Raw genomic sequence first — 21,893 nt, forward strand, 5'->3', positions numbered from 1 at the left:
TATTTATTTTTTGGCATTGACAAAATGAGGTCAAATCTGCAATGTGGAATTTCGAGTTAAAATTTATATTTTTATATTTATTACTGGAAAAATTTTATTTATTTTTTTAATTATAAGAAATTAAAAATAATATTTATTCTATTTTAAAACATATTACGAAATTAATATTGAGAGTGGCTATAAATAATACTTGAAAAAGTAATATTTATAAAATTATGAAAATGATTTATATTTTTAGTAATAAAATATAATGAAATGCGATTATAGTCGAACCTCTCAATAGCGGCCACCTCGTATTAACGGCTGCCATATATTCATGAACGTTTCTTTTTGAAATACTTACGAAATAACATGTAAACAATGGCCATTTTTTATGTTTCCTTCAGTGGCCGTTGGTCACAGGTTTGACGTAATTTAATAAAATGTCTTAAATTCTTTTATGAAAAGCTTAATCACTCCACCATCGTAGTTAAAAAATGCGAAATTCAAAACATCATGCGATATGACATATTCTGTACTTTTCATAAATTCATTTTTCTTGCAAAAGTTTTTGTAATTTTATATACATTAAACAAATTAAACGTCTCTTATAATTCTCTACCATCAGTTCTATATAAGTTAAACTCTACTTCGTAATAAAAACGGAGCTATTTTATGTATAGTGCCAACTATTTGTTTTCCCCCGAAATTATCGAGGGTGGGGCTAAACTGAAGAGTGCCAAGCAATAAAAATCACTTCAAGTACACACAATTTTGAAAATTCCGTGAAAGATGCAAAATTCTCGGTTATTCGAAGGACACTGCTATTTAATAGATATATTTACCAGTATTCATTGGCGCTGTAAGAGGATAGCGGTATACAAGAAAGCTCTATATCGAGGTTTTGACTGTATAACGGTAATTTGCTTGCTTGAGTCAATAATTTAACAATTAAACAGTTTGATTTATCGAATACGTCAATCGCAGTTGTTGTACACAAATACAGGAGAAATATCTTCTCTTGCATCACACCTGGAATACAATTAACAGCAGTATTACTTAGTTAAATCACTAAAATAATACAGAAAATTTTAATTAATAATTGTAGAAATATCTAAAAGCAATTAAATGTAAATGAAGTTGATTATTCTTTTTCACAATTAAGCGCATGATGAAAGTAATGATGCGGAAGATTTAATTCGATATACGTCTTTAAACGAAGGTAATTGCTGGAAATAATCGAAGAATATCTGCGGTTTGCTTCTCCGAAAAGTTCGATAATTTTATTATGACGATAATTATTTAATTTTAATTTTTAAGCTACTTTACACACAATAATTGAAGAAATTTGTAGAGAACATTGAAGGGAAGAAATTTAAATATTTCAAAAACTGTACATATTTAATTAATTATAAATAAAAAATATAGTTAGCTATCGTATAAATTTAATAAAATTATTATTTTTCAAGAAATTTATAACGTGTTTTTTAATATTTTAAGGTATAAAACACTTTTATAGATGCTCAATAAAAAATTTAAGATTTTAACGTTTTTTTAATATTTTAAGGTATAAAACACTTTTATAGATGCTCAGGAGATAAGAAAATTGTAAGTACTTACCTTCAGGCAAACTTAAGTCTTGTGTACTTAGATACATAAATTCAATATGAAAGAAGAAGAGTTTCGAAAAAATTGTATAAAATATCTGTAAAAATCGAATTATATTAGCTAAAATTACTTTTACTACTTGAAATTCTCACATCGTATACGAAAAATACGCCAAGTAATTGTGCTATATTTCATACTGGAAGTAGTTGGTTCCATGCCAAGTAATCTGTCAATAGTTTTCTGCTTGAGAAGATGTCAACACACCTAAAAAAATTGTCATTTTTAAAAATAAGAATTGCTCTTTACGAAAAAAAAAAACAAAAACATTAACGGTATCAACGTAATTACACCCATACAAATATACAACAATATGAGATTGATTTAATACTTATAATCAATTTTAAATAAATTATATTTATTTCAATTAGTTTACTAAGAGTGATCAGAAAAAGGTCAATTCTTACATCGGTACGTGCAACATCTCCCGCCAATTACAAGAATATTGTAATATCACGCGACAACAATATGAACTTGTTGAGCAATGTGTTATAGGTTTAGATGGAGGATCAGCATGGTCATTTGATCCCAGCCTAAAAATTTAGTGCGAAAGCTAATATGAAAAACGTTAATAATTTTATGTAATTAATTTACTTATCCTTATTTGCACTATACATTTATAAAGGCCATTTGACTTAGAAAAATTGATATGGTGTTATAATAATAAAACGAGTGATGCAAAAGTAAGTAAACTTTATTAATTTTTCCAAAGTATATAAAGAAAATATTTTAAATATATATATATATATATATATATATATGTATATGATATGAAAGCTAATATTACTTTTATCAAATATCTATAGACCTAGATATAGTTGTAAGGTGTAGGAAATGGCCAGGATTTTCATTTCTATCGAAAGATAACACGAAAACAATGTGAAATTTTATTTTAGTTTACTTTGAAAATTCTATTCTTAGATTCCTCTGAAAACGGGAAAATCAAGTTGCTGCAGTTGATAAGATAAGAATTCTCGAAAAAAAATTGCTACGTTAGTAAAAAAGTTTCAAACAACGAATCATGATACTTACCACTACACTATGAAGATTATATCTTGAAAATTTCTGATATAAAAGCTATATATCGTGTTTTATATAGTGTTTCTCAGTTTAATACGGTTGCTGACAGTTAAATTTTGGGTTATATTTTACTACCACTAAGCTAGAGACCAGATTATAACGGAATATATTATCGCAAATTTTATTTTATATTGTTAATTTAAAGTTTAAATATGTATATCTACTTCAGGAGTATGTCTAAGAGGCCCTATGCAAAGGCATACTTTGCGTACATCTATTTACGTCACCGTTTCTATGGGAAACTAACTTCTATTTCAGTGTAATGTTGAGGTGCGAACCCGCGACTCAACAATAGGCTGGTTCGGCGGCTTCATCCACAAGGATATTGTTGAGTTCTTTACGAGTTTAAATTGACAAAATCAGTGCTAAATTGATCAAAATATATTGATGGGTTTGTAAAGTACATAGTTTAAACAACAATTTATTTTAATCCTTGTTAATGATAATAATAATAATACCACTTTATACAAATCTTATTTACAGCAATTATAACGAATTAGTAGAGATAGGTTAATGGTTATCGTTAAAGATAATCCAAAGAGCAAACAATTTCTTACGTCTGAGATCCAGCAAATGATGTAGAAAATTTAATTGGAGAGGAAAACGGATATGTTCTATCATGAGGGTAATTGGTAGAAAAACCACAATGGCTAACGAACATTGTGTTGCACATATTTCCTCTTGTTACTTGCAGTTGGTTATTTTATTATACAACGTCTCTCTTGTTTATTATATTTGTTACGTAATTCATAAAACACTGGAGAGATGCTCAAACTCTATTTCTAGAAATGAAAGAATATTTTACTACTTAAATTAATTTAGCAGGGATGAACAACTATTCTTCTACTTCGTCTGTAAAACACGATTATAAAGTAGAGTCGTATAAAATAAATAAAACGAATTGAGGATGTCAGAAGAGCCCATGCCAATTACAAATGTGAAATTTTCCTTCAAAATTTATAAAATATGTATAAGTAAAATCACTAAAGCAAACAAAAGGTCTAGGCTGCAATACTTGACTCGGGCCTCACATTTATGAGGAATTGAATCAAATGTTTATTAATATAATGAAGTCCTCAAAATAAGTGACTAGAAATGATAAAATTGATGAAAATAGTAGAAGTGGCCAGCAGTCCATTTCAAACCTTGTCAGGAATCAAGAGAAGTTCTCTTAATTTCTGACAGGCCTTGAATTGGACTGCTGGCCACTTCCATCTAAATTGAGAAAAAATAAGAATTTTAATTGACCGCTTTAAAGTATAAATAAAATATTTTTTCTCTTAGGAAGCTTGGATGATGAAAGAGGAAAAAATTGTTTACATTATTTCTAACAAGTAGCTATTAAGAACTAAATGAAAACATTCATTTCCGTTTTCATTTTATTTACTACTGACAAATCAGTAGGAAATTCATTTATAAATTGAGGTCAAGTACAAGAAAATATAATATTCCTGGATAGAATTGTAACAGGAAATTCTTATTATCCTGTTCAGGAAATTATCGGAATTCTCTTATTATCCGATTTTTTTTATTCGATTTATCTGTAATAGTGTTAGACAAACCGTCTTTGGCTAAATTGCTTAACATATAATAATTTGTAAATTAGTAATAAATCATCGAATGCATATTTATTTAAATATCACCTAAAATTTTTTATATTAGTTGCATAAATTGCATTTTATCACTGATGAATTTGGCATTATTTATTTGTTATTTATTTAAAATTGTGAAGACATTTTTTTGTATTCGTCGTGTCATTAACATTATCCACTGCAAAGTACATGCTTTTTGGGCTACGAATTGAAAAAATTGTAGCTTTATAAATTCCCACTGTCGTATGTTCGTCCATCCTCCCGCCTGCCTGTCTTTCTGTAATCTTGAGAACGGAGTTAGCTAGATGAAATCCAAGATCAGATATGGAATCCGCATGGGCAATAGGCCCCTATTAACTATATTTGAACTGAAAACAGCTGATTTTCAAATTTTATATATCAATTTCAAATGTGCTAATTAGTTGAAACAGTTGAAACTGTTACAGAAAGAATAATTTATGATAATTCAAAGCAATTCTTTCGTTTTATCAGCATTAAAAGCGAGAGAAAAGTGTAAAAATGCATTAAAATGGAATTAATTCGTATAATAATAAAGAGCTTTTATGAATACAATTAGAGCAACTTCAATAAATCTCATTAGTAATCATTAACCAAAGCTAATGATAAGTTTCTTTACTTCCTGTTGTTTTACTACAATATTCAATCCATTAATATGAAGAATAAGAAAAAGAAATCACCTTCGACTTAGATTAATCACAATGTCTAATAATCCAAGCATTTTTAAGCAAACAAATTGTCAAAAACAATGCAAAATGTATGTTAAGTGGTGTCAATTGCTGCATTGTAAGTAAATTAACTCCATCTCGCATCACTTTATCTTTTTGGACTACAATTTGAAAATTCAGTCCACAAATATTAAATTTTACTTATCTAGTCAACCAGTGCAAGATTTACAACATACTTTCTAATGTAAATTCATTCTTTACCAATTGAAAATAATAGAAACTATGCAAGCAATAACTAAATAAATTGAGGATACAATTCAAAATTCTTCATAGAAGATCATCAGTAAAAGATAATAATTTTCTTTGAAAATTTTTCAATTTTTTCCACAATTTTTTTAGTTGTTAGTTGCATTCTTTCCATTGCATTGAACTGGTAAAGAGTTAATAAAGACAAATCTTTCCTATGAAACTAGATAAAACTACAAAACATTGGTAGTTTGTCGGAGGTTTGCACCTCAACAAGGTAGCTACGTAGGGATTCCCAGATTATTTCACGTTCGTAACACCTAAATAGGTGCCATTTTCCTATAGAAAGACTCCCGTTCGACCTTCTCCTCAGCAGATTGCCCAATTTATGTATATTTAATATTGCTTAAGTAATGTTTATGAATTAAATTTTGCATTTATTACACGTAAAATAAAGATGAATTTTTAAATCCTTTAATAGTAATAAATTGGGCTATTTAAAATTTAATTTTAAGTAAGTTATTTTACTATTACTTTCTTCCTTTAACATATTTGCATAGTTTGATAACAGTTTGATCGATGAGGACGTAATCAAAAAATTATTTCTCTTCTCTTGTAACAAATGAGTTTTCAGTGAAAGAGAAGTAACAAGGCATACTTTTCTTTGTTAGAAAGAAAAACTTTTACTGTAAATTAAGTTTTCTTATTACTTTCCCGGCTGTTATATGTAACAGAGAGAAAGTACGGCTATCGATCAACATGACCACCCAAAGCTTTTTACATTTTTGGACTCGGGGACATTGAAATGTTAAGAAATGCAAAAAATTTCTGTGAGGGGGTGCAAGATTTTGTTCATCTATTTCGAAGCTTAATAACACCTGTGCCTTTCGTCAAAATTTTCTGAAATTTTGCAGGGAGGTTTGTATATTATGGGTATTGATGCTGTTAAATTTTGGCGGTTAAAGGTCAGGGAGTGGGAAGATATAGAGAGTCGCTTTCCATTGGTCGAGTGGGGTCAGACTTAATGAAGATTTTACTCGTTATTAGCACTTGTAACTTTTTTTGTTTTATAAAACTGAGCAATACCCTGAAAATTCAGCTTTTTGCGATTATATAATAATTAATCGTATGAAGGCGCAACTACTGACGTGTCATCAATACTCTAGCTGTTCAACTGCATCTCCAAAATCTTATGACATATACAGTATATTAAATGGTAATTTAGATATACATTAAAACGGTGAATTAGAAAATAAATGTTTCAATACAATTGAACAGAAATAGACAACACAAATAGCTCACAAAGGCTTGTTATTCATCGAAATTAGTCTTTGAAACTGTATAAAAGTTATCGCTTAATAGCAAATGACAGGAAAACAATAAAAAGAACTGAAAATTGTTAACAAAAAAAAGCATTTAATAAAGTCAGAGAGTATTTCCGTAATAACGGTGTATACTTTTATTACGTCTTAAATAAAGTCGACACTTATGACATGCTATAAAATCTGATTCTTTCTTTATCTGCACAAACTTCATTTTCTGAAGATTGAAAGATAAGGGCTAACAGATATCGAGATAAGAAATGGGAAAATAAAAGCATTTAAACAAATTTCATTTTCAAAAATAAATTATCACCGTAAAGATTGTATCAGTTTACGCATAAATTGATATAATCTATGTAGGAAAAAAAAAGTATAACGACTCATAGCGTTGTATAAAATTCATGTTTTAATGTCAAAATTGTTGAATCTGAAGAATGTTAATGGTTAATGCGAAATCTTTCTCAATTAGAATGCCAACTGTAATAACCATTTACCAGTGGTTGAATGGATAAACCCACTCAATACTGGTAATTATCAGATCGTGGGTTCGGCCTCACCGAGTTTTCTTCACGTTTCTAACACATAAATAGGAGCCAGTTTCTCATAGAAAGACCTCCTGGAAAGCAGATTGCCCATGTGTCACGTTACTTTGTACGAATAAACTATAACAGTTATTTTATCTTCATTGAATATTTTAATTCCCGATTGTATATAAGTGGTGCTGGTTACCATAATGGAAATATCAGGCATTAACGTATTTTAAAATAAATTTACTTAAAGCATGTAAATTTTTATTATTTTACTAAAAAAATATAATAAAGTCAAGAGTGAACGTTTATCAATAGTGTAAAATATTGGATATAATATCGGCTGTTAACTAAGTATTTTATTTGAATTAAATTTCGGTATTATTCTCAAAATTACAATAAATAAACTGGAGTGATTAATTGTATCGGGGCGTCAGCACATTAGGGTTATGTTGGCAGCCATAATTATGCCAATGACACGTGGACCTGATCGGTCAGAGTTGACCATTGTAGATGAATAATAGGAAATTTACCAATTCCGACTACAGAGAAAATCAGTTAACACTGTATTTCCAGAAATGATTGAGGAAATTTCTAAAATTTAGAAACTCGATTTTATTATAACTTAAAAACAACTGTATTCGGAATAAAACAGTGGTAAATAATGACTGAAGAATATAACTTAAGAAACTTAATAATAATAATAAGATTACTCCATCCATTAATGTCCGAGTGAATAAAATCACTGAACACTGGTAATTGGTGGCTGATTCGCACCTCACTAACGTGATGTTTCTCGGTTTTTTCACGCACCTAACATTTATATACGGGCAGTTTATCATAGAAACTCCTCTTAGCAGGCATCTCCTTAAAAGATTGCCCATGTGTTCTGTTGACTTATCAATAGTATACAAGTATACCTAAACATGCATACCTGCTAGGTGTGTACCCGGCTTTACAGTACATTGATGTTTCGTGTTGAAAATTAGATTAATCAGAAGCTATTTTTGAACTGAAAACCACTGTATAATTAGACAATATGTTAAGTTTATGTAATGGCTTCTTCAATTTATACATACGATTTTATATAAATCAAATTATTTGTATTTTTATAACTGTTGAAAGGATTGGTTTTGAATTTTAAAAGTTTTTGACAGAGTGAACAGTTTTTGACAGAAGTTTCAAACATTTGTTTTTTATCGATGTAAACCATCGATAAAAAACAAGTTTGAAACTTCAGCGTACAGCATTTAAGTGTTTTTTCTAAAATTCTTCATTTTTCAACGTCTATAAACGGTGCCAAAAATGAAGAACATTTAATGATTTTATCTACAACATATAAAAAAGGTAATTTTTAAAGTAAAAATTCAATCGTACACCTATATAATTACCAGAATACCAGTTAAAAAGCACTGAAAATTAAAAAAAAAAAAAAAAAAACACACATTAAAATGACCTTGACTTGTGTTTAAAGGTTCTTACCCTCTTGTAAATATTCTCTTTTCTTCTTCTCCTTTGAGAACATCATAAACATTACACAGGTGATTAAGATGCCTCTAAAGAAAGATCGAAGATAGCTTAATGTTTTTTTAATGTTGATTCCGGTAATTATATCTACCATGAATGCACTCATATATTGTTAAAGGATTCCTTTCTAATATTTAAATAAAAATTGGTAGAACAGAACATTTTTTCCCGTAATTACTAATGTCTCAAAATCTTATTTTTGATAGTCTAGCTACTCCAAATTTGTGGAAATATTACTTTTCCTCCTGTTTAAATATTAACACGTAAAACTTTATATACATAATAAAGTATTTATGCAGGCAAAAGTGGATATGTGGCCTGGTGAAGTGGCATTAAAACTGCTGAACAAGCAAACGACACTGGCTTTTATTTAGAAGTAAACGATTCTAAATGAAATAAAAAGGCAGAAGATTAACCTGACTTTTTTCATTACATAGTTGGCTTACTTACACAGCCGTTTTACAAGCAATGTGCCGTGTGTATTACTGTTTAAGTGTTCGTAGCGCCATCTGATATCAATAAATCGAAGTATTTTCTAATCACTTCCGCAGTTAATTTTAAATTTGAAGCGACGAAATGTAATTCAATGTAACAATTACAGCATATTTAAGACTACAGTAAATTAGGTAATTGATGAAGCACTTATTACTTTAATAGAAGAAACGGTTATTGGAATAATTAAGTATGAATTCTCTCCTAGTTACGTTATTTATATTATGTAGTTAGTTACAATTTACTAAAGCAATAATGTAAAATAAAAAGCAAAAATAGCCATTACACGATGTTACACGTAGTTAATTTTTTTAGAGACATAAAGTGAGTACAGAATGAAGACTTTTGTACTCAAAGGTTTCATAAAGATTTAAATAAACATTAGAATTGAAGCTCTCTTCCATTTTATGGTTGATATGGAATTGTTGCCCCACCTGTTTCTTGTGATGACCTTCCCGACGAGAACCCTTTCTTTTATTGTTATAACGTAATGAACATAAAGTTCCAGTAAACATATTGCTGAAAAACCTATTGCCCTACCTCTTAAGATAAGATAGGATTTTTTAATCTTTTTTAGAAACCTCCTATGTATATCCTTGGGCATAATATTGGAGACACTTAGAAGTGAGAACCAAAAAACTAATGTTAATCTTTGTTTATTCTTTAATAGATAGTCAGAGAGCTGTATAATAAGGGTGTTAATGGTGGGAACCCGCAGTAAAGTCTAACAGAATCTTACACAATATTTCCAAAGCAATGATTGTGTAGTTGCTCCGCAGTCGTACATTTAGGCAACACTTCAACTTAGATCTTCATGGAAACCTGCACTGTTACAAGGTGGATCTACTTCTTTAGATACACTGAAATTCACTGAAAGGACAGTGTGAACACAGCAATGATTGGACGTTCTTATTGCACTCAGACGAAAAATGGAGCGATCACCCGACGACGATGTTTTCTAACAGTGGAAGGATGGCTACATTCGTTAACCCAGTCGAGAAATATATTTACTTGGATCAGCCGTTTGAAATGAATGGATTGTTGTATACCACGAAAAGACTTATATCATCGAAACCCCCAAAGAAAATGGGATAATAAATCCAGTGTCATAAGAACATGCCTCTTAGGACACATGCACCATTCCCGGATATGAGCTTTGCAAATAAAGGCTGTGAATATAAGTTTTTAATCTTGCGTGGTTTAATAAAAATACCTCTTAGGAAAACAAAGAAATGTGAAAATGCTTTTTTTTCGAGTTAATGCCAAATCATTTAAATCTTTCATCTGGAGTGAAGTTGTTTAGAGCAAGAAGAAAAGAATAAGAATATGAAATAAATAATATTCGACATTTTTACGATGGTGCAACATAAAAAAAATTGTTATAATACTTTATCAATAAAGCTTATGTTAAATATCAACATGCAGTTTACTTCAAAAAACAGAGTTAATGTAAGGAGAAGGTGCGAAGACTCTGCAGCAGAAATACGTAAGGCCGCACGTTTTTGAGAACTTCACAATTGGGTGGTGATCGCATGAACATAACAAATAACTAAGCAGAGAACAACCTACCACTACAGTTCAGAGACAGTTTAGAGAAGGATGACCACCTCCTAGACGTTCGTTGTAATTTGTCTAACGGGTATTGGTTATTACCTTGCTTAATTGTCAGCTGTATACACACTTTCCCTATAATGTCACTAATTCAGGCATTAATCAAGCTACCTCAATGTGACTGATTTTAATATTCCTACAAATTGTTTTAAGACGATATCGCAGAATGCTAGCCTTGGAAAAGTTTATTTGTGAATTATCACATGAATTCTATCAGTTATGTTTTAAATACTGTATAAACTGAATAAATGATAACATCAAGGACATTATCGGCACGATTTTATATTTTTTTCTTTATCATTAAATAAACTAGAAAATTAAAATATAATCAGATTTGAAACAAAATCTTGTAAATTGAAATCTTTTCTATTGATTTCTAACAAAGTTTCGTCAGAATAATGACGATTTAAGCTGTACGAAGAAAGAAAATATTGATAACTTTATGATTTATTACTGCATGTTAATCCGTATTAAAGACGTACAGAGAAGGAATATTTTAAAATTTTAAAGAAAATATACGATAAAGGTTCAAACTATGCTCAAGATAATAACCATAAATGTTATTAATTTTATAAAATTGTATATAATCTATGATGCATTAAATAGCAGGCGAAACAAAATATGTTACAGCTCGCAAGTAAATTTTAGCTGAGTTTTGCCTTTAGGTTATCTGTCTGGACATGTTTACATTGTACACACTGACGTTAAATAACGTTTCAGTACAGATAATCACTTGTAACTTAGAGACTCATAATACAAGAGTACAGTTAAAGATCCACGCTTTTTAATTTACTAATATTAATTAAATGGGAAAGGACTTGAGAACAGAATATATTTAAATCCGACCCTGTATAATATTGAGAAACATGTTTAAATATAAGATGGGTTATGAGATAATCCTAAAATTTAAGTTGCATAGGAGCAATAAGATTCATAATGAGCAACTCTAATTAACGTAACCCCATTTTCTTTCATTTTTAAATTAATAAGAATTTTATTGTAATTATTATCACGTTTTGAATATAAATATAGGCCTAATGCAAACTATTTTTATGTTAGTTTATATTAAATGATAATTTGAAATATTCAAAACTGATTAATTTAGCCTAAATGACAACCTTTCATAAATTATTCTTGAACTTTATGCTATCAGATTATAGTTTATCAAATTGAATAAATTTACTTGATCAAATGTAAATCTCCAGATCCTTTGCAGTTGTTGGGTGAGTAGCATTGTATATTGATCGTAATGGAGTTTAATTATAGATAAATAAATAGTAAATATAACGTTAATCTACGTAGCATAAATAAAATTGAATTAACCGTCTGTATGTCTGTTCGAGTATTAAGTGAAAACGGCAGAATAGATTTCTATGAAACTTAGTACATATATTCGAAATAGTCGTAGGAAGAATATAGGTTGCTTCGAATTGACGTCTGTGTGTTTGTCTGTTCGAATATGACGGGAAAGTGGCTGAATCCTTCTGAGTTTATAGAGTAAATTTCGATGTAAAATTGTTTTTCTGTATATATTTTTTATGTGAGTTTATTTTTGTAGAAGTATATTATTTTTAATTAATGTATTTTTTAATGTCGGGTATTTGCAGCTGGCACTGTAACACATGTAAACACTACTACACTATTGATACAAAAATCATGTGACAACGTTTATCGAAGTTTCTCATTATAAACAGAGCTATTATAGATATTAAATAGTTCATCTGTTCTTAAGTAATGTTTATATATTTTAAATCAACTCATTAAGAAGCATTTTATCTTAATAAAGTATAATAAAAAAATATATTTTAAGATAATATACTTAATCAAGTTTACACGGAATAAAATTTGATAAAGTATATTATAATTTCTGTAATGACGTAGCGGAAGTAGGTGTACGAAACAGTTGCTCGTTGTAACGTCAAGGAAGGATAGAAATAACTTAACAACGCTGAGAACTGCAATATATGGAATGTTTCGTTTCTTGTGGTGCTGTGGTTATTAAAGGTGAATTTATTAAAGTATGCAGAATTTATTCTTTTTCCCTTTTTAAAAATATTTTTAATTAGTATATACTGTTCGATTGATAGAAGAGTAAATAATGTAGCGGCGCTATAGACGGTCAAATAGAAAACACTAAATGAATACTTTTAGTAAAATGAATACTGTCTCCCCCTCTATTCCGGTTAGGAAGTCACACACAAACCCTTTGTTTACTAGAATAGTAAACAAAGGGTTTTGGTTGTGTGTAACTTCCTAACCGAATGAACTGACAAATTGGTTCGAGAAATAGTAAACTAAAGCTACTTTATTTACAAGAAATCCGCACATTACATATATGCCATAAAAATTTCATAAATATGCATAAATTATCTGGTTTAATTAATTTATAGATAAACAGGCTGTTTACTCATTTATCCAAAAGCGAGAGATGTCAATAAAATAAGAGAATTAAATACAGAGTAGAAAATTCTTAATGCATATTCAATACCTATAACAACACAGAAAGCTCTGTTGGTTAGGAAACCACATAACAAACACTGAATATAACAGTACTAACAAATAAGCATTAAAAATAGAGAAGAAAACAAGGAAAGTGAATAAAAACAAATAATTAAAATCAGCGTGACATGCTGAAAATTATTTTAAACTTACCATGTTCGTGAAAAGTCTAAATTACCATCAGATGATGATCAGACATAAATTCCTCACTGTCCGTCCGTCCGCCTGTCTTTTCTCAATCTCAAGAAAATTATTAGATATATGAAAGCTAAAATCAGATTTGGAAATAATACGTTTAAGAAGCCTGGATTAACTATACAATTACTTTTGATTTGTACCTAAATTCACATTATTTCACTTCAAACTTTTCCCCTAAAAGGAGTTAGATAGACCGGCACGACTCCGTTGTTAAAGGAAAAGCATGATGTACAAGGGCAAGACACTACTAATTTGAGGTGACAACTTATATTTTAAATTAAATAAATTAAGAATATAATAAAAAAGTTTTTATTATGACGATGTCAGAATAAATAATTACTCGTAACCTTTGACTTAATAAAGTTCAATCAGATGTTTGGATAGAACCGGATATGCGTAGAAGGTCGCTATTTAAACCAACCTTTAAAATTTAAATAAATAATTAAAAGCCCAGTGTTGTGGTGTGTAAATATATAATTCTTACGCCTAATTAAAAATATCATTTAGTACAGCTATATATTAATTACAAATTAAACAATTATATACTATTTACACGTCACTAACATTGAGAAAGTTTATATGTGAATTATTCAAAACAGTAACCTCTGATACCTTCTAGTGATTACTATTTAACGCAAAACCTCCTTCATAACTAATAATGTATTGGTGTTAAATTCAAATAATAAATTAATTTTTAATACGAATACAGGTCCTGTACTAAGCACATCCCTGTGTACTAAATACTACTGTATATAATTATGCAATTTTACTAATTCAGGTTTAGAAACATTATTTTTGAGATTGTTTCTCATCTCGCCTTTTCATAGATTTCCTTACAAAGCAGATTTTTTAGGTGTATGGGAGATAATCCAATAAATTGTTAGTACTTTTTTCTTTTCCTGTATATTTTCTTCCATACCCTTTCTCTTTATGTTTATTTCCATCGATTACCTCTATAAATCTTTCTTGGTCTACTATCATTGTTTAGTGTAAAGTCTTATTCATGTTTGCTGGGATTACCATGGTAATTTCCATAGTAAAACTTTGTAATATTTTTCTTGATATTTTGCATTTGATCATACTCCTAGGTACTTGCTCTTCGTGCATCTTGATGACAGTCATAACACTTAAACCCTCTTTCCTTTATTATTTGTGTTAAATTTCTCTTATCTGTTAATGTCATTCCTAACCATTCCAGATATTTTTGTAGCTCTTAATTCACACTTCCACTAATCCCCTTCTTTGTTTCTTCCCTCCAGGTTCCAATTCTTTACACCATTAGATCTGCGTAGTCATAAGTGAGTCGTTTTATATTTTGTCACCGATTCAACTTTACTTAATTTCTAACATTATTTTCAGATATAGAAAATGAAGAATTGTGTAAGAAGAGCGCTTTTGTTTACCTTTTCTCGTATTGGATATAATATAGGACGATATCCAGTGATTTATGTTGTAATTCCCATTTTATTGGCTCTCATTTTATCAAGTGGCATTTTAAATGTTTCTCTAACAAAGGATTTAGAACATCTTTATATACCTCGGAATGCCAGAAGCAGAACCATGAGAAATGCTATGGAGTCATTGTTTCCTATAAACAATACAAGAGTAAGCAGTGGAAGATTTTCGAGGATCAATAACTTCCAAATTGTTACATTAGTGCATCAAAATGATAGCTTTATGCTAGATGAATTTATCTTAGACGATTTAATTAAATTTGATAATATTGTGAATAACATAAGCATCGTTTGGAATAATGATTTTGTTTATTATAAAGACTTATGCAAGAAGACAAGTGAAGAAAATTGCTTTGATAACATTCCTGTAATTCAGGCATTTAAAAATAAATTGAAGAGTGATACGTGTATTATCAAGTAAGTTGAGTGAATCTTTAATACTACACATATCTTACTTTTCCTTATACTTCTATTAAATTTGCACGGAGTTCATATGCTTGAAATCTTAAAACAAGTAAAAAAGTAAACAAGTAAACTTATATACAGTAATTCATTATTATAAAATGGAAAAAAAACATACTTTTCAGGGAAGGGATAGGTTTTATAAAAAAATTGTAAATGCAAATAAGGAGTAAAATTGTCATTTGGTTCGACCTCACTCGAAATACGAAACGAAACACCCTCTATCTTCCCACCCCGTCGACCTATAATCACCATCATTTAACAGTATCAATCTCCCTAATACGCAAACCTTCCTGCAAAATTTTAGAAATTCTCGACAAATGACACAGAATTTATTAAGCTTCAAACAGGATGAACAAAAACAGGGGAAAACGAATTTTGTTGCATTTTTGAATGTTTTACGGTTCCTTGAGTCCTATCTGTAAAAATCTTAGAGTCAATTTAATTACAGTATCTTTTTATCTTCACGACTAGGTGCATAGATAAACACAGGGCATTCTACATCATCTTTATTCGGAATATCCTATAGGTCGATACCCGGGCATAGGTCTCTCATCTGTCGACTACATAATAAAACATATCATGAATTTCTCATATTACAAAATGTTTATAATAGGTTACGACATATCATGACATCCGGGTTTTCTTGAAGGTGGTGTTGACAAGTATACATTCCGTTTAAAATTACTTATTTATCTGCTTCCTTTTATCACTATATCAAGGTAGTTTATTTCTGTTTATTTCGTATTCTATCTTAAATTTGATTTCATTATTTAGTTTATTTATCCTGTGCTCTATTTCTTCTATTCTTACTATTGTTTGGTCGTATAAAATAATTATGTCGTCTACATATCTTTTGTAAAGTTTTATGCCGGTGATACGCCCACACACTGTCCATTAGACAGTGTGTGCGCGTCCCGACGACGAACGAACGGAACCCGAGCCGAGGATACCTTGAACAGGTGACAAGACTAACTCGGATTGAAGAGGTATGACCTCCCCCCAAATACGTGTAAACTCTCCCTCCGCATATTCGAACTTTAGGCGACGGTAGCTCGCCCCTATTGTAACTGTAGCTTTAGGCTTAATAAATTCTTGTTTTTTGCGTATAAAATTTCCCGTTTGTGGTGAAATAATTACTCTTGTAAGCGAATTCTATTAGGTCTATTTCTTCTTCCTGTGCTTTAATTTTTCTTAGTGTGTCTTCTATTGGTTCCCAGGTTATTGAGGGATACATATTTATTATATCTAAGCTTGCTATTTTGTAATTTTTATTTATTTTTATTTTCTTCATTTTATTTATAACTTTGTCTGCATTTTTTATTGTGTATTTGGAAATTTCATATTTTTGCAGTTTTTGTTTCAGGAATTTTTCTAAGTTATATAAGATAGAGTTTTTTATATCTACTATGAGTCTTACTTGCTCACCTGGTTTGTGTGTCTTCAATTGTATGTTCAGTTTTGGTGTTCTGCCATTTTCATTTTCTAGTATGAATTGTTTTTCTTCTTTTTTCATTTTGTTCATTTTAAATTGTTTACTCTTTTCTTAAGTTTTGCATAGATGACACACAAACCTTGATATAGTGATAAAAAGAAGAAAAGAAATGTTGGAATTTAAATCATATAAAAAAACCATATAAATAAGTAATTTTAAACGGAATGTATACTTGTCAACACCACCTACAAGAAAACCCGGAAGTCATGATATGTCGTAACCTATTATAAACATTTCATAATATGAGAAATTCATGATATGTTTTATTATGTAGTCGACAGATGACGGGCTTATGCCCGAAATGCGTATCGGCCCGTCATCTGTTCAAGATGATGTTGAAATGCCCTATGTCTATCTATGCACTTAGTCATAAAGATAAAAAGATAAAAACAGATAAAAGAAGACACGGTTTCAGAATACACAATTAATTACAGTAGTTATATATAGAAAATTCACAATCGATTACAATGATGAAATGTTCATCCGTGTTCTGGTTTCGAATACATCATACGGACAGTTTTTATAATAGATTTGTCATAGTAATTGAGAACACTCAACTAATAGCTGCCATAGATCAACTTTAGAAACTTTATGTTCGTACCAAATCTAAATATGCTCCTGAATATGGTAACTTCAGGAGAGAAGACTTGATACAAAGAGAAGTTTTTTGCATTAGGTCCCTGTTTATGAAACTTTTGAATCCAATGGAAAGATCACTTGCATATATTGCGAGTGGAATCAGTAGATGTTACTTCATAGAATTTATTCTCGCAATTATGTTATATACTTAATTTACGCAACACTTCGAAAATACCAAAGAAGAAATAATGAATGCAATTTCATGAATTATCTCCGAAAATATTGAAAAATGCATGGTTTGATCTCGAATAAAAACCATCAACTTCTACATATATCATGCGTGCAATATTTAGATGTTGCACCCATTATTCATGTAGAAGTTTAAGTTTATTTTCGAATATTCAAAACGTTGTTTACTTATATAATTCTGATTAGTAGTCTATATTCGTGAATTACAAGCTGTAACCAAGGGAATCATTTATGGACGTGCCAGAAAGGCTCACTCAGAATTACACCTTAAGTAGTAGTAAATATAAATTTGACTTTTATCCTTAAAGAAGTAACCATTTATAATTTTAAAATGATCTTCAATTTCTCGTGGCGTTTCGTTTTAAGAATATTTAAGGCTTTATATGAAGATACAATCGGATTTGAAATTGGGAGACCCATTCTGAAATTAATTATCATTAATTTTTTATATTATTTTGATTTAGATCTTTATGTGAAAGTTCTTATTTTTGTAAATTATAAAGAGTATTTTTCATAATTATAAATATATCTACATGGATTATAATAGACTTAATAAAAGAAATATAATCCATTGCAACAAAGAGAACTGTATAGTTGAAAGAAAGATTAAGAAAGTAAAGAAATATTAAGTAATACAAATGAATAGAATTATTATTAAAATTGCTGATTAGATCATTTTTAATTTTACAGATATCCGGTTGATAAATCTTATCAAGATCCACTTTCACCATCATCCATCATTGGAGGAGAAGTGCTCAACGATGAAGGCTGTGTCAGAAACTTCAAAGCAATCAGATTTCTTTATATTTTGGACGACAGTACATTAGATAGAAAAGAAGCAGCAAAAATTTGGGAAAAGCAGTTTTTAGAAGTGTTAAAAATTATAAATTTTAAAAACATTAAATTCTATGTTTTCAACTTACGTAATTTAGAAGAAGATCTCTCGAATATTGTTCAAAGTGGAACAAATTTAATACTCATTATTACACCAATTCTTTTATTATTTACCTCACTTTCATCTATGTCTCCTGATATTATAAAAAGCAAACCCTGGTTGGGTATTGCTAGCTGTACGACACCATTTTTATCAACAACTGCTGCATTTGGATTGCTAATATATTGCAAAATGGAATTTATAGACATGAATATATTCATTATTTTCCTATTGATAGGTATATTTTTGCAAAAGTTATCTTTAAAATAAGTGGTGTCCTATGTAACTGATGATTTTATATTGTTTTAGGTATAGGTTTGGATGATTCTTTCGTCATGATTGCTGCCTGGAGGAAAACTGATAGCGGTCACTCTATACCTAAGAGAATGAGTAAAGCTTACGAAGAATCTGCTATGTCAATTACTCTTACTTCTTTAACTAATTTTTTAGCTTTCTGTATGGCATATTCAACACCTTATGGATATATTAAAATAATAAGTGTATATAGTGCATTATCAATAGTATTTGACTACATTTACCAGTTAACTTTTTTTGGTGGTCTCCTGGCTTTAGAAGGCTACAGAGAAAAATTCAATATTCACAGTGTAATGTGTTGGCCAGTCAAGTCCTTGGGTAAGTCTCTTTAGTTGTATGGAAAACTACAGTGTGGCTCATGGGTATGTCCAACAGAAAAAATTAAATTATTCAAAATTTACAAACGAAATTCAAATGAATTACAGTTAATTAAGTAGTAAAGTGACTAAAAAACGATTTTTAAAATGTTTGTCTTCAAATATATTGAAATTTTATAGGTGTTTGTAAAATTAATCAATAGTACGGTGTATGATCACTGCTGACATTCCTTTCATTGCTACGCTGTTTCGTTTGGTTTATTTGATTATGGCAAAATGACAAGGGGGCGAGCTGTTGAGGTGGGACGTTTCCCGAGAGAACGTTTTATGGGAAATTGGTGTTACAAACGTGAAGAAAGCTCGAAAACTCTACATGGTTAGACCGTTCACCAGGCGCGAATCCATTACAAGTCATCAATGGTTTTATCCACTCAGTCACTGGTGGGTGCTATTGCTTCGCTGTGCTTCTGAGGAATCTGCAGATTCTTCGTTGGAGGCACAAACTTTAATTAGTTTCATATTTACAGTCTAGTAGTTTAAGTCGCGGCTTCTATGAGGGCAATTCGATTCCACCTTCAACATATTCAGGTGAATCCAAAACTATCAATCTAAGACCAAATAGTAGTACAAAGTTGTTAAAATATTTTTTCAGTGCAAACTACCCTTTGTCAAACCCTCAAACATAACCATTTTTAAACAAATTTCTCAAAAGTTACACTATTTTCCAGTGGCCCCCAAAACCATTTTCTTTTACAAGAAAATATTTTTTCCAAAAATTTCCCCGAAGAAACAATGTCTAAAGTCAACATTGTACATGGACCCACCTATTTCAAATTTTTTGTGCCCCATAGAAATGTAATGCGCAATTTCTATTTTCCTGCTAAAACACATGCGCCACCCTGTATTGTATTTACAAATGCATAACTGTACATATACTTATTTTTACAAGCTTATTGCAATTTTCCAGATGACAAGACAGAGCAGAAAGTAGGTAAGAGTGAAAAAAATGTGATAATGAACTTTATTACATATACTTTAGGTCCTGCTCTCGGAAAAAAGTCAACGAAAATAATCGTCACAATTGTTTTCGCGGCTTACATAATTGGAGGTGTGTACTGTGTGCAATTTCTAAAAGTAGGAGGAGATGTTTTAAAAGTATTTCAACCGAGATCACATTTATTTAAAACCCTAGAATTTTCTAATAAATATTTTTCAACTTATCCATATCAGATAAATGTTATCATCAATCAGACTTTGGATTATTCGAATCGAACTGTTCAGAAGGAAATTGAAACGGTGCTGAAAGATTTCGAATCTGCTCCTCATATGGCTGGCTCAAATTTCACAGAGAGCTGGTTAAAAGAGTATCTGTCTTTTATAAACAGTCCCGTTTCAAAGTTTTCTTTAGCAGGTCTCAATATGAGCAACTCGGATGACTTTTTATATGGTTTAAAGAACGTTTACCTAAACATAAAACCAGCAAGAAGATTTAAACATGATGTATTGTTTAGCAGTGATGGTACCCAAATTGTTGCATCTAGATTTCTCTTAGCAGCTCACAATATAAAAAATGATATAGATAAAAACGTTATTTTGCAAAGTATGTTTAAGGTTACAGACAGCGCCAAGTATCCGGTTTACGTGTATAATTTTTGGTTTATGGTATATGAGGGGTACTTCAATGTAACCAGGATATGTCTACAGACACTGTGCTACACCATTATAATAATGATGCTGGTATTTATGGCATTTATTCCTAATGTAAAACTCGTCGTAGCATCAGTTTTAACAATTGCTTCAATTCAGTTAGGTATTATTGGTTATATGTCTGTAATTGGAGTGAATTTAGATGGTACTTCGATGCTACTTTTAATTATAAGTACAGGGTTCTCTGTAGATTATATGGCACATATATCATATGCTTATATCAGCTGTACAGAAAAGGATCCAAACAAAAAAATTATAAATGCGTTCCAATTGACAGGGTATCCAATATTACAAGGTGCACTGTCAACATTAATCTGTGTAGTTGTTCTATATTTTGGACCCTCGTATCAATACGTGGTAACTTTTAAACTACTTTCTTTAATGATTGTATTTGCTCTTTTTCACAGTTTATTATTAGTACCTGTTGTACTTAGTTGTTTAGATTTATTGGCTATTAAACTGCGCAAAGAAAGCAAAGAAAATGATGTTTGTATCCGTATGTTTTAAAATGAACTTAAGCACCACTGATTGTACGGTGGTAAAGTCGCTCCACAGTGGGCGTGGAAACGGAAGGAGCTTCCAGAAAGAAAGTAATGTCGTCACAGATAGGCTACGTGTCAAAAAGTTAACGTCCAAAATATATTCTGTGCGATTTGAAAATTGTTCGAACACCAAATTATATATGTACTTAGCTAAGTTACATGAGATACTATAGTGCACTTGTATTGAATAAATAGCCAAAGATTTTACACATTAAGATATTTATGTAACTTCTTGTGTTATAATATTGATTTTAAAAAACTTTAAGACCTGGCAACCCAGTTAGGCCTATATGGTAAACTTTACGCTTAGCATTATATCACTTTGTACACAGATATAACACTATGAAGTCAGTATTGCCAAGTCTTTAACAAGGTTTTGCTTGTAGGAACCACATATCTTGCATCTTATACTCTT

General features: G+C 30.1%; 1 protein-coding gene across 1 annotated transcript; it reads left to right on the plus strand.

Moving 5' to 3' along the window:
• Nucleotides 1-11,871: 11,871 nt before the first annotated feature.
• On the plus strand, nt 11,872-21,443 carry LOC136979497 (patched domain-containing protein 3-like). The gene is made up of 5 exons (XM_067275504.1): nt 11,872-11,950; nt 14,784-15,295; nt 18,354-18,835; nt 18,907-19,230; nt 20,197-21,443. Exons 2-5 carry the CDS (start codon nt 14,793-14,795, stop codon nt 21,441-21,443), a joined length of 2,556 nt encoding a protein of 851 aa, XP_067131605.1. The 5' UTR covers nt 11,872-11,950; nt 14,784-14,792.
• The last annotated feature ends 450 nt before the right edge of the window (nt 21,444-21,893 follow it).

The sequence above is a fragment of the Centruroides vittatus genome, unplaced genomic scaffold, assembly GCF_030686945.1.
Source record: "Centruroides vittatus isolate TY-2023 unplaced genomic scaffold, ASM3068694v2 contig_628, whole genome shotgun sequence".
Classification (NCBI taxonomy): Eukaryota; Metazoa; Arthropoda; class Arachnida; order Scorpiones; family Buthidae; genus Centruroides; species Centruroides vittatus.